At 41.4% G+C, this 11,978-nt stretch overlaps 3 protein-coding genes across 3 annotated transcripts; 2 read left to right on the forward strand and 1 right to left on the reverse strand.

Annotated features, from left to right (window-relative positions):
- The first annotated feature begins 2,891 nt into the window (after nucleotides 1-2,891).
- On the forward strand, nucleotides 2,892-6,695 carry LOC132787397 (integrator complex subunit 5). Its single transcript, XM_060794407.1, has 9 exons — nucleotides 2,892-3,111; nucleotides 3,187-3,962; nucleotides 4,020-4,364; nucleotides 4,427-4,691; nucleotides 4,748-5,160; nucleotides 5,215-5,579; nucleotides 5,643-5,922; nucleotides 5,982-6,124; nucleotides 6,180-6,695. The coding sequence occupies exons 1-9, from the start codon at nucleotides 3,005-3,007 to the stop codon at nucleotides 6,516-6,518; spliced, it is 3,033 nt and encodes a 1,010-aa protein (XP_060650390.1). The 5' UTR covers nucleotides 2,892-3,004; the 3' UTR covers nucleotides 6,519-6,695.
- An 8-nt stretch (nucleotides 6,696-6,703) lies between these two features.
- LOC132787401 (serine/threonine-protein kinase STK11) lies at nucleotides 6,704-10,584 on the reverse strand. Its single transcript, XM_060794410.1, is given in 5 exon segments — nucleotides 6,704-7,393; nucleotides 7,395-7,549; nucleotides 7,617-7,780; nucleotides 8,680-8,874; nucleotides 8,935-10,584. Coding segments are annotated over 5 exon segments (1,599 nt in total). The 5' UTR covers nucleotides 9,942-10,584; the 3' UTR covers nucleotides 6,704-7,315.
- LOC132787413 (26S proteasome non-ATPase regulatory subunit 9) lies at nucleotides 10,548-11,968 on the forward strand. The gene is made up of 4 exons (XM_060794441.1): nucleotides 10,548-10,564; nucleotides 10,721-10,839; nucleotides 10,962-11,291; nucleotides 11,346-11,968. Exons 2-4 carry the CDS (start codon nucleotides 10,729-10,731, stop codon nucleotides 11,577-11,579), a joined length of 675 nt encoding a protein of 224 aa, XP_060650424.1. The 5' UTR covers nucleotides 10,548-10,564; nucleotides 10,721-10,728; the 3' UTR covers nucleotides 11,580-11,968.
- Nucleotides 11,969-11,978: the final 10 nt, after the last annotated feature.

Genomic DNA, 11,978 nt, shown 5'->3' on the forward strand with positions numbered 1-11,978 from the left:
AAGTCCAGCACACGTGAAACGGTCACAAAGACTTTTCGAATTTGGTCGCTAACCAACGCAAAAAAAAAACCACACAACGCACATCGCCCTCCAGAGCTCACATTCTTGGCAAACACATTCTTAAATCATTGTTTTAAATAACTTATTATACAAGAGGCTAAGTACTTACTTAGTTAGCTGCTGTCCAACTACAATATTTCGAAAGGGGCTCATACATATTCAGAACGTACTCAACGAGTAGTTACTTGTGTGTATGTGTGTGTGTATCCGATAACTCGTACTCGTATTTCGCTATTGTGTTTGACCTCCGACAGTAAGCAACTTACGTGTTAGATACACCGAGGACTTTCCTGGCCATAATAAGGGGAGATAATGAATTCTAATTAACAGTATCGACGGCTCTGAAAAGTGATTACAAATGCAATAATTAAAAAGTAATGGCATGCAATTTTTGCTTGCACTACAGAAAGGGTGTTATTATAATTACTGCCAAGGTTTGCGTAAACACCACTAAAATCGTTAATTAAATATCTTAATAAAACCGAGTATTAAACTAGGAATTTGCAATACACTCCCATTAAATAAAAGGTATCGATTTCATTTCTTTTTTTTTTTTTGTTGCAGTGTTTCGATAACTTTTGAACTGCTGCGCTGTGACTGGCAAAGCTTTTTGCCTCCCCCGTTCAATGATCATCGCACATGTTTGCGTGTGTGTGTGAGTGTGCTTCAGCTTCCGCCGCTGCAATCATTCAGAGGTACAATGACATGTGCTGACGCAAAAAAAAAAAAAAAAAAAAAACAAAACATACGTTACTGGGCTTTAAGTTATTAGCGCTGCCTGTTTTCTTACAAATATATTGTATTTGAGACTGATACGAATTTAATATGCCATCTCAGTAGCAGATCTAATTGAAGCAACCTTCAGGTGCTGAGACACACACACATCAGCTAACACACACGCTGTGGATGTGGTCAAGTATGGATGATCGAACTTTTTGGCAGAGATGAGAGACTTTGGAAGATGATGCAAAGGTCGCCTCAATCCATGTTTGGTCAGTTTTATTTTGTGGGCGTTCCTAACGATTTTCTCGATTTTTTGCTTGCTTTTTTTTTGTTATTTTTTGGAGCGACTTTTATTTGTTTATTGTAAACACGTTAAGACAATTAACCTTATTCAACAACCATCAGCAACATATATTAAATATATGTATAATAGGCAAAGTTGCGTCGATGGGAGTTCAAGGTCTTTAACCACTTTTGCTAATTTTCGGCGTCTGGTTTCCATGAATTGACCTAAAATAGCGAAACGTGTGCGATGACTGCAATAAAAATAGAACTCTACTTGACATCGATGAGTAGCGAATAAAGTGAAACCGCAGAAAATTATGGAATTATACGAAAAAATAACAATAAATACCTAAAGTTGCAGTATTGTATTGTGCAACTTTCAATGATTGATGCGTTGATTTGGCGCTGCCAGAGAGCCTCAATAGCTCTCCAAGCTTCAACAGCCAGCAACATCTAAAGCCAAAGACAAAGGCAGCCGCAGTCAAAGCTGCAATCGCATTGCGCCACGTTGTTGTTGTTGTTGTTGTTGCTGTTGTCGTTGCACTTGCTGAACCCAACATCATGAATGCTATGATTATTAAATAACGGTTAAGTCAAACGCCATTTTCTAATTCTGCAAATCATTCTCACATTTACGTGGCCTATTCATTGGGCAATCAATGCAATCGAAAGTCTACAAAAATAGAGAAAAAAACCCTCCATTAAAGTAAAAGAATAACAAGTACTGCAATTCCAAAGAATAATCAAGAGAAACCTGTTTATAATTTTGCCAAAAAATAATATTGGAAAACAATAAAAATGTTGAATTAACACGGTAACTGGCCTTTCCCGCGTCAATACTTCATAAAACGTGCTGCGCGTCCATTTAAAATAAGCAAAAACAAAAGCAACAGAGAGAAAAAAACATTTGTCAACAGCCCAAACAAGTTCAAAGCAAATCGATCAGCAGCCTCAACTTGAAGTGTGAATGTGAATGTGAATGTGAATGTGAGTATAGATGATAATGATCATCGGCATCAGCATTGATGGTGGATGATGGTTGATGGCTAGTTGGTTGCTTGGTTGCTTGGTTGGGTTTAGTACACACATAAAATCAAACAGAGGTATTAGAAATTGCGCAAGCCGCCAGCTCGTATTTTTTAAAGTCGGTTCGGATCGGATCGGCAATGCTGGAAATGATATCAAGGTCAGCAGGTTGACACAAAAACCTAATGAATCAGCTAACTCATATTAATTGGTCATTGTATTCATGCTCGGCTAGGACAATTATATCAATTAGCACAAAATGCACAGATACGCATAGTACATTTGCATGAGAATTTACCAAATTTGAAGTTCCCTTTTTACCAGCATTCGAATGATTTGTCATATGCAAATGATATGAGCTCATAAATACAATGAATGAAAATGCATCTCATATCTTTGGCTTTGGCATAACGGCATAAACATGCATTTTATATGCATCTCGATTGATTCCAATGGAAACTTTGTTGAGTTTTGTCTTTTTATGGGATGCACATTAACAATAATGTCGCGCTTAGCATGTGACATTCAAACACTGATGGGAATTTGGTAGCATTATTGATAAGCAAATGCCTTGAAATATTATTCCCAATATACATATGCAAATGCATTGCCATCTAATTAAGTCATGATTGAGCTTTTATCAGCTAGTGCAACTGTGCGACACCTTGATAACTTCCAATTTCAAATTAAACTACTGCTGCTTCCGATGCATTTCAAATTCGTATCGCATGCCAAATCCGTTATTAGTAACGTGTGTCGTCGATAACTGCGATATCGATAACGTGCTGTTATCGCACGACATCCACACGCGATAGTATCGATACAATAGCAACAATTTGGTACTCAACCGATACCGACGGCTGCTGCTGCCTGCGCACAAGAAGAAAATAAACCAAACAAACGGCGAAAAATGTTGCAACAAAATATTTTAGATCAGCTTAAACAATTTATAGAAACAGTTAGCAGTGACCACAGTAATCCACAGTCGCTAACAAAGCCCTCACTCATCAAAGTTGCGTAAGTATTGCAATTGTAAACATGCCACACACACTTTTCTCACGATGCATTCGATTTCACGCCATGCTGCTGCAGTTTGGGCTTTCTCGATGAGTTGCCGGCGACGCGCGACATTGTCTTCGACTACTTTGGCATTCTGGCCGAGATCGGTGTGCAGCTGTATGTGTCGCCCGAGATGATGGACCAAAAGACGGGCATGCCCGTCTCACAAATCAAACAAGGCGGCAATCGACAGCAACAAATGCGCGCCGAGGAATACGAAAGTTTCAACATGGTGAAGACATCGCTGCAGAATCTGGTATGGAAGGGTCCGCCTGCCTGGTCGCCACTTATAGCCAACTGGAGCCTGGAGCTGGTGGCCAAGCTGTCGGATAAATACACCCAGCGTCGCATGACCATCACAGCCAGCTGCAATTATTGGCTGGAGTGCAGTGCAATGCATGGATTGCTCACACTGATCAATAGTTGCTTTCGCAAGCTGAGCAATGCGGAGGCGGAATCGTGTGTGGAAACGATGCTCAATGCATTTCATCGCTATCCAATGACGTTTGATTGGATTGTCGCCAGATTGGGAGGCTGTTTTCCCCACAAGATTATCATGCAGATATTGCAGTGTGGCATCAAGCGTTTTGCGGAGGATTATCGCTGTCATTTGGACTCGGAGGCGGGCATTTTGGACTACATGACTTCTTGTCACGAGCAGCAGTTGTGTGCGGCATTTCGCGAGATGTTAAAAGATGGTTTGGCACCCAAGAAGCCACTCGATGTGGCCATTGTGCCGTTTCTGTTAATAACCACCAATTACTCCGATGCCATACTGCAGAGTTTGGTCAACGTGTTCATAGAAATATGTAAGTATTTAATGAAGCTATACTTGTAGTTTGTTAATCTTTATTTTTGGCTTACAGTCACCGATGAGATGTGCGATGCCATTGTGCAGAAAGCGCCGCTTTGGCTGAGCAATAAAATGTTTGCAGACATGCAGCCATCTCTGAACAACGCTGTGCTGCGTCTCAATCAGCATGGTGCCAAGTTGCTGCTGATGGTCTCACGCATGGCTGAGAAGTATACCTGGTGTCAGGATTTTCTCGACACCTCAATGCAGGAATTGGAGCAGTGGGTACTCAATATGCGCAACTTTCCACTGCTTGTTGACTTGGCCTTTGAGGAGACAAAGTATATGCTGTGGAAAAGCTGTCTCAGCACAAATATATTGGAACAGCAGACGGCAGTGCGACTGCTCTTGGTTGTCTGTAAGTTACTGGGCTTTAAATTATATAAACATAATAATATAACTAGAGAATTTGCTTTACAGCCTCACAGCATCCGCATATCTATTATCAAACCATATCAGAATTGCTGCGCAAATCGTATGCCCAGAATCCAAGCACTATTGGTGCGCTAATGCGTTTGCTGGGCGGTCAAAGTGGTGTGCTCAACTTTCCCAGCATCACGAAGGGTTTCAAAATGGTGCTGGAAGACATAACGCTGCAGGAGCAGGTGAACAATCGCTTGCCTGTGGAGCCAGGCACGCCAACCGAGGCATACAACACATTCTACAACCTCAACATATTGACCAAGTGAGTTTAGAAGATAAAAGTAATGATGTGATAATACATTTAAAATCTTTAAACAGAATGCAGAAGAAGAATCACTTTCCACACGTTAAGCCGCAGCTGTTGATGCAATCGTTGAACGAATGCCTGCCCAAGATTATACAAATACTCGACTGCACCATTCAGAAGCTAGTGCTCAAAATGGACAAGGATGCAGCTGAGCACAGTGCGGAGAAATTCAAATTGCAGCAGGCCAACAATAACAACAACAACAATAATGGCTACAGTATTGATGGCATAAAGCGAGCCAAGCTTGACTCAGCCACAGATGACGACGCCAGAGACGCAGCACGCATGCGTTTGGCCCATCAAATCGTTGACCTGTTGAACAACATTGAGGCTGGAGCCCGAGCGAATGTGCTGCGCACTCCGTTGGTGCTTAAGCTGGCCGTGCTCAGCGTCAAGTACTTCTTTGTGGGTCTCACAGAGCAGAGTAAGTGCTTCAAGTTGATTTTATATTATGTGAACTAATTAAATTTCGTTTCAGCTATTATTCGTCGAGCTGTTGCTGCTCATCGTGCTTATGCGCTGCTGCAACGTCAGTGCACAGCGCGTAAAATTGCGCGCACTGTTTGCTTGCGTGAGCTGGTGGAGAGCGCGCTCTTCTATCATGGGCATCTGCTGGGACAGCTGGAAGAGTATGAACTGGATGAACTGAAGATACCCGAACATGAGCTGCTCATTCTACAGAATTTACACACCAACTCGGGCACCAACTCGAATCGTTCTGTGCTGCATTCAGGCATCATTGGACGTGGCCTGAGGCCGGTGCTGCCCACCAACGAAAGAAGCTGCGATGCAGAGAAGCAAGCATTGTATCTAAAGGCGCTCAATGCGTGCTGCACAGATCTGGTAATAGTTAGGGTCTTTTAAATCAGTTCAATTCTAAACTAATCCTGTTGATTATATTTTCAGGACAAACCCAACAATGTCGAGGGCTATTCCTTGGTCTCGTTGACACTCGTCGAGCTGGTTTCAACGGATGTGATGTACAATGGACTGCCCTTTCCGGACGAGGAGTTCACTCGCGTCACCATGGAGCGGGATATGCAAATACGTCGTGCCTTTATTACCTCACCCGTACTTTGGGCAGTGCTCGGTTTGATTGCCACACACAGACCCGCCTTGTGCTACTCCTCCGTATTGTTGCGAGCGCTGTGCGCCACCTGCTTGCATCACTGGCGTGGCAAGAATGGTAAGTGTAAAACTTTTGCTCTCCGATTACTTTCATTAACAATTGTTATCTCTTGACAGTTAACAAATTCCAGCCTACGGCAGCCAACGATGAGCTCATGCTGTGCACCAAAAAACTGCTGCAGCTGCTGGCCATGAGTCAACTGATACCGCCTCCGCTTGCTAACCTGCACACGATCATCGAGCACTTCGAAGCGCCAGAAGTAAGTTGTCGCTTTCCTCTGTTTGATCGATTTTTAATAATGGTTCTCTTTACAGATTGCATTGCTGCTGCGTGAATGCATTTGGAACTATTTGAAGGATCATGTGCCTTCGCCTGCGCTCTTCCATGTGGACAACAATGGTCTGCACTGGCGCAACACAAGTCAGGCCAAGGTGGCGCCTCAATATGTGGATACACTTCGTCAACTAATGCAGAAGAAGCTGAGCAAACTGGGACCTCACTATCATCAGATGTTCATCATGAGTGATCTGCATGTTGCTCAGCCAAATTCAACAACAATAGCAGCGACAACAACAACAGCAGCAACAGCATCAGAGCAGCCAGCAAACACAGCAATAGCCAAAGCCAGCATTGAGGTGGTCGAGTTGGAGTAATAGACAATTAGTTAGCTATTTAGTTAAGCATAGAGTAAAGTGTGAGTGTGAAGTGTGTGATTGGATTATATATGTGTGTGTGTATTTTTGTATTTTGTATTTGATGCGTTTAAATTTCAGACTCTGTTTTTGTCGGAGCACACAAGAATAAACAGCAAAGCAGTCAATATGCGATGCAATTTAGATATTCTCAATTTTTGTATACTTCAGTGGTTCTCATTTTATTAATCTCATAAACAAATCCATTGCAAATACTGTCCAGCAGCAGCGCCTGTAAATTTGCATTTGAATTCCAAGCCAATTTAAAAAGCCAACAATGAGTTGAATTTGTTTTTTGTTTTTCGACGCGCAATTTACTTTAACGGATCTTTGCTAATTGCAATTATTCAACGTGATTTCTTGTTTGTTCTTTACATTTAATACATATCAACGATCTAATAACTCTCTCTCTCGCCTCTCTTCATTCCTCCCACATTATAATCATTCATATAATACACGGTATTGTCACTTGGATTTTTAACTTGCATTCTGCTGTCCGCTCGCTTTCAAAGCTAACTCGACTTTTTAATAACTTTCTTTTCACTAATTCTTTTTTTTTTATGGGATCTTTCAATGTGTTTGTTTTTTGTCTCTTCAGCTTAATAAATACTTGGCGAACGTAAGACAACAAAAAATAATTAAAACGAAAACAAAAATAAACCAAAAAGTTGCTCACAATTTGTTAACAAAGTTATTACTTTTCCATATTACTCTAGTAACTAGTTTTTTCGGGGATGCGGGGGTGCTGGAGATGTCGCCTACGATGTCCGGCAATGGCTCAATTTGATGCAGGATACAATTTTCTTGGCGCGTCTCTTAATCGCCGAACCCTTTTTTCTTCACCCTCGTCTCCTCCAGCGAGCCATTGGCCAAGCCAGCTTCCGCAGCAGCCTCAGCGCTTGTCGATGGCTCATACAAATGGCACGCGGCATTGGCAGCAGCCGATTTGCGAATCTCTGCAGCCGCCGATGCTGCACGTCGCGCCAACTCCTCTGCAAGAATATGAATGTATGAATGAATGTATATTTCGAATTGTATTTAAATATAATCCAAACTTACGATTGACATCGTGTTCGGTGAAGTAGACATCTTCCTGATCCTGTTCGTTACCGTAGTGATAGGCTTCCAGGTAAGGCAGTACTGAGGAACGTCCGTATTTGTCGCCCTTGAGTGGAGGAATGGGTATCGGTGGGCCAGTCACCGCTGGAGCGGACAGGAACCAACTGCAAAGGGTATTCAAAAGTTAAGAATTTAGTCATGTATGTATATATAAGCTATATAGTAAACAATACAATAATTATATTTCAGTTTTCTAGACTAATTTCTACAACGATTAAGATTAGGTTGATGAAGTTAATAGATCTTAGCAAATGAATTAATAGGAAACCAATAAGGAAGCTTATATGTTCTATACTACTTAAGGAATTCAAGTAATTTCTTTTTATCATAATAATAATGTATACTTGAGTTAGATTTATTAAACATTATTAGTAGTAGAACTCAAAAGGAATCATTATTCGCGATAAGACTCAAAAATAAATTATTATTAATCTGCAAAAATTTTCTATACTACTTAAGGATTTCAACTAATTTCTTATAAACATAATAATAATTTATACTTGAGTTGCCATTAATAATCATTTTTAGGTTGTCGAACCCAAAAACAATCGTTATTTATGATTGAAATAAGACTCCAAAATAAATTATTATTAATCTGCAAATATGTTCTATACTATTTTAGGATTTCAACTAATTTCTTATAAAAATAAGAATTTATACTTGAGATGCCATTTATAATTATTAATAGGTGGTAGAATCCATAAACAATTATTATGTATGATTGAAATAAGACTCAAGAATAAGTTATTATTATAATTATAAGGAATTAGTTCAAATCCTTAATTAATGGGATCATGTTTTCTGATTTTTTCATTTTCCAAAATTTTTTCGATTTGTACATTTTTTCATTTTCCAAAATTTTCCCGATATTTACATTTTTTCATTTTGCAAAATTTTTCCGATTTTTACATTTTCTCATTTTCCAAAAAATGTTGTTCCTCAACTACTAATTCTTATTTCTATTCTAACTATGAGGAATCATTACTTCTCTTTAAATACTTACGCATCTTGGCGTATCTGCTGTAGTGAGAGCCTCGCATTGGGATCTGCTTGGAGCATGCCCAGTATCAGATTGGCAAAAGCGGCATCCAGTTCATAAAGCCAGTCGGGTGCCACCCACTGACTGCGTCCGATGTTCTCGAGCAGTCGATAGATGTTGTCGCCCTCGAAGGGATACAAACCCGTCGCCAGATTATATCTGCAAAGTAGAATCTAAAGTTAATTCAAGGATTAAACAGTATGGAAGCTGATAACATACAGTGTGACGCCGCTACTCCAGATGTCCACCTTGAAGCCGGCAAACGTTTCGTGGCCATTGGCAATTTCGGGTGGCTGAAACGCCGGCGATCCTTGGCCCGTCGTGCAGGTGTCATCTGGCGCAAACAGATCCAGCTGCTCGGCCACACCGAAATCGGATATCTTGAGCGTCTGATCCAGCGTCAGCAGTAGATTGCCCGGCTTGATGTCCTTGTGAATGATGCGACAACTGTGCAAATGCTCCAGCCCGTTGACGAGCTGCTGGAAATAGGTGTGCGCCTGATACAATGGCATCTTCTTGTCAGGCGCATGATCGAGCATCTCCTGCAAGCCTCCAATGCAATACTCCATGACCAAGTACATCTTTTGCTTCTCATCGTTGTAGAGCACATCGACCAGCTGCACCACATTCTTGTGCTTCAGCTGCTTCAGCAAGTGAATCTCACGCGTCACATTCTGTTCGCCATTTGGAATGCGACGCAGCTTGCGTTTGGTCAGAATTTTCACGGCCAGCCGGCAAAGATTCTCCGAGTTCATGGCCTCCTTCACCTTGCCGTAGGAACCTTCGCCGAGCACATCGCCCATCACATATTTGTCGACCATCTTGATGTTTTTCTTCTTCTGTTGATAGATAATGTCCTGGCTGTCGACGCGATTGAAGAACATGTTGCCAATGTCCAACGTCACGCGATCCAATGTATCGATTTCATCGTCATCCAGCCAGGTGACCTGCGGATGCTCCGCCGGCTCATGATAATGTGCTCCACCAATGGCAGCCTCCAGATCCATGTCGGCGCTCTTGCCACCGCCGCCGCCATTGAGCTCCACGAACGCCTCGTCCGCTTCGGATGGGGCGTCGAAGTGAAAATTTTTATTTGTTAACAAAACTGTAATTTCATCATCGGCAGCCAAGTCGACGTCGTGCTGCTGCTCACCACCGCCTCCGCCCGCTGTTGCTTTAACTTGTGCCTCCATTGCATGTGTTGTGCTGGTCACAGTAACAGTCATTTGGATGCTGCCCGCTGCTGCTGCTGCCGCCGCTGCTGCTGCTGATCGACACGCTATTTGTGTACACACACTTATTATACTATATATCAACAACGTAAACGGCGCTCCGTTGCTCCGCTCTCGCTCTCTCCTTGCTTTGCTGCTACTGCTGCTGCTGCCAGAGAACTAGAACATTGCATAAACCTTCGAACTGCCCAACAGCGAGAACAGTTCACATTTCTTGTTGGGCGGAATGCTGCTGCGGTTCGTTGTATCCAGATTACGGCAGCAATGTTTACTTCGATGCGTTCGTTGCTTGCTTTTTATGCTGCAAATTTTTGTATGTTTACTTTAAGACTGAATATGTTGTTTTTTTTTTTGTGTGTATGTCAATTGTTGATATAATATCGATATTCACGATATTTTCCCTTTTGCACGTAGCCGTATTCCCGTTCAATATCATTTAATTTCGACAGCTTCATCGATAACAAATAACAGCTGATTGTTGCGATAATTTTTGTGGCACTGCGATCATTCCACTATCGCAAGCATTTGTTATCGAAAAGAAAAAGAACGCAATTCGCTTTTCCAAATAAACAATAAAACAAATATATAAAATTATAATACAACTAAAATTTATTTTTGTAAGTAAGTTTTAATTTTCATTCAAAAGGCGACCCGATAGCAATTGGTAAAAGTTAATTAATATATCGATGTTGCTTAAGGCATCACTGACACAATTTATCGGGCAGGCATAAAACATTGTTATTAGTTAAAATATTTTGTTTTGTAAATATTAGAGAAGTTAATGCAAGTCATGGCAACGCAAATTACAACAAAACAGCGCCTGGAGCGGCTAATGACTGCTAAAAAGGATCTGGAATCGCAAATAAGTCGCAATGGCGAAATATTGGCAGCGGTAAATATGCACAACAATAATATAAAAGACGAGTCAGGCCAGCATGAATTGACGTTCCATGAGTGCTTAGGTTCATAATACTTAATGATTTCCTACTTAAATTGTCTTTCTTCTCTTTGCAGAATGATAATGTAGGCATGAATGGCCCTCTTATTGACGCCGAGGGTTATCCTCGCAACGACATTGATGTTTACCAAGTGCGCCAGGCGCGTCAGACAATTATCTGCTTGCAAAACGATCACAAGGAACTCATGAATCAAATACAGGATCAGCTGAATAAATATCACGCTGAGATAGCGACCACAGACCCAGAGCTGGTGAATCGCGCCTCCGCCCTGGAACTGAATGAAAACAACCAAAGAGGAACTGGCGGCGCTGTTTTGAGTTCTGTGGATACACGCGTTTTAGTTATTGTGAATCTAGTTAGTCCCAGCTCGCCGGCAGAAGCAGCAGTCAGTATTAAGATATATACAAATGTGGTCCATTATTAATTGCCTTATTTACAGGGTCTCCATGTGGGTGATAGAATACTCCGATTTGGCTCTATTAATGGCAACAACTTTAAGGACAATCTCGCTCAAATTGGTGAAGTAGTGCGTAACATGCAAAACCAAAATGTCCAGCTGAAGATTAAGCGGGAGGAGCAGATACTAGACTTGGTTCTAGTACCCAAGACATGGACAGGACGTGGCTTGTTGGGCTGTAATATTGTGCTGCCGCCAGAGCAAATGGAGCATTAGCATTTACGTAGACTTAGACTTTCTTTTATGCGCATGTAAAATTACGCACGAAATAATTTTAAAGAAGATTACTTTAACAGTCAGATGTAATTGATTTCAATGGATAGCTTGTGGCCTGAATAATCATCGAAGCTAAGCCAATTTGTGATTTCAAAGTGACAGCAACGGTTGCCGGCTAACTGTGTCATGGCAGGGCATCAAAGTAAACAGATCAATTGCAGTCAACAGCATTTTAAAAGTAGTTCAAATCTTTAAAGAGTCAAAAGCAGCGTTTAAATAAGTGGAAAGTCTCATTCGAATGCGCGCCTTTTGCAAAAGCTTTGGCAAGTTGGCATGCCATATGGAGTGTTACCAGCAGGCAATCGTTGGTGGTTTGGTATTTTGGTATATTTTAGAAAT

This window comes from Drosophila nasuta, chromosome 2R (assembly GCF_023558535.2).
Source record: "Drosophila nasuta strain 15112-1781.00 chromosome 2R, ASM2355853v1, whole genome shotgun sequence".
In the NCBI taxonomy this organism is placed as follows: domain Eukaryota; kingdom Metazoa; phylum Arthropoda; class Insecta; order Diptera; family Drosophilidae; genus Drosophila; species Drosophila nasuta.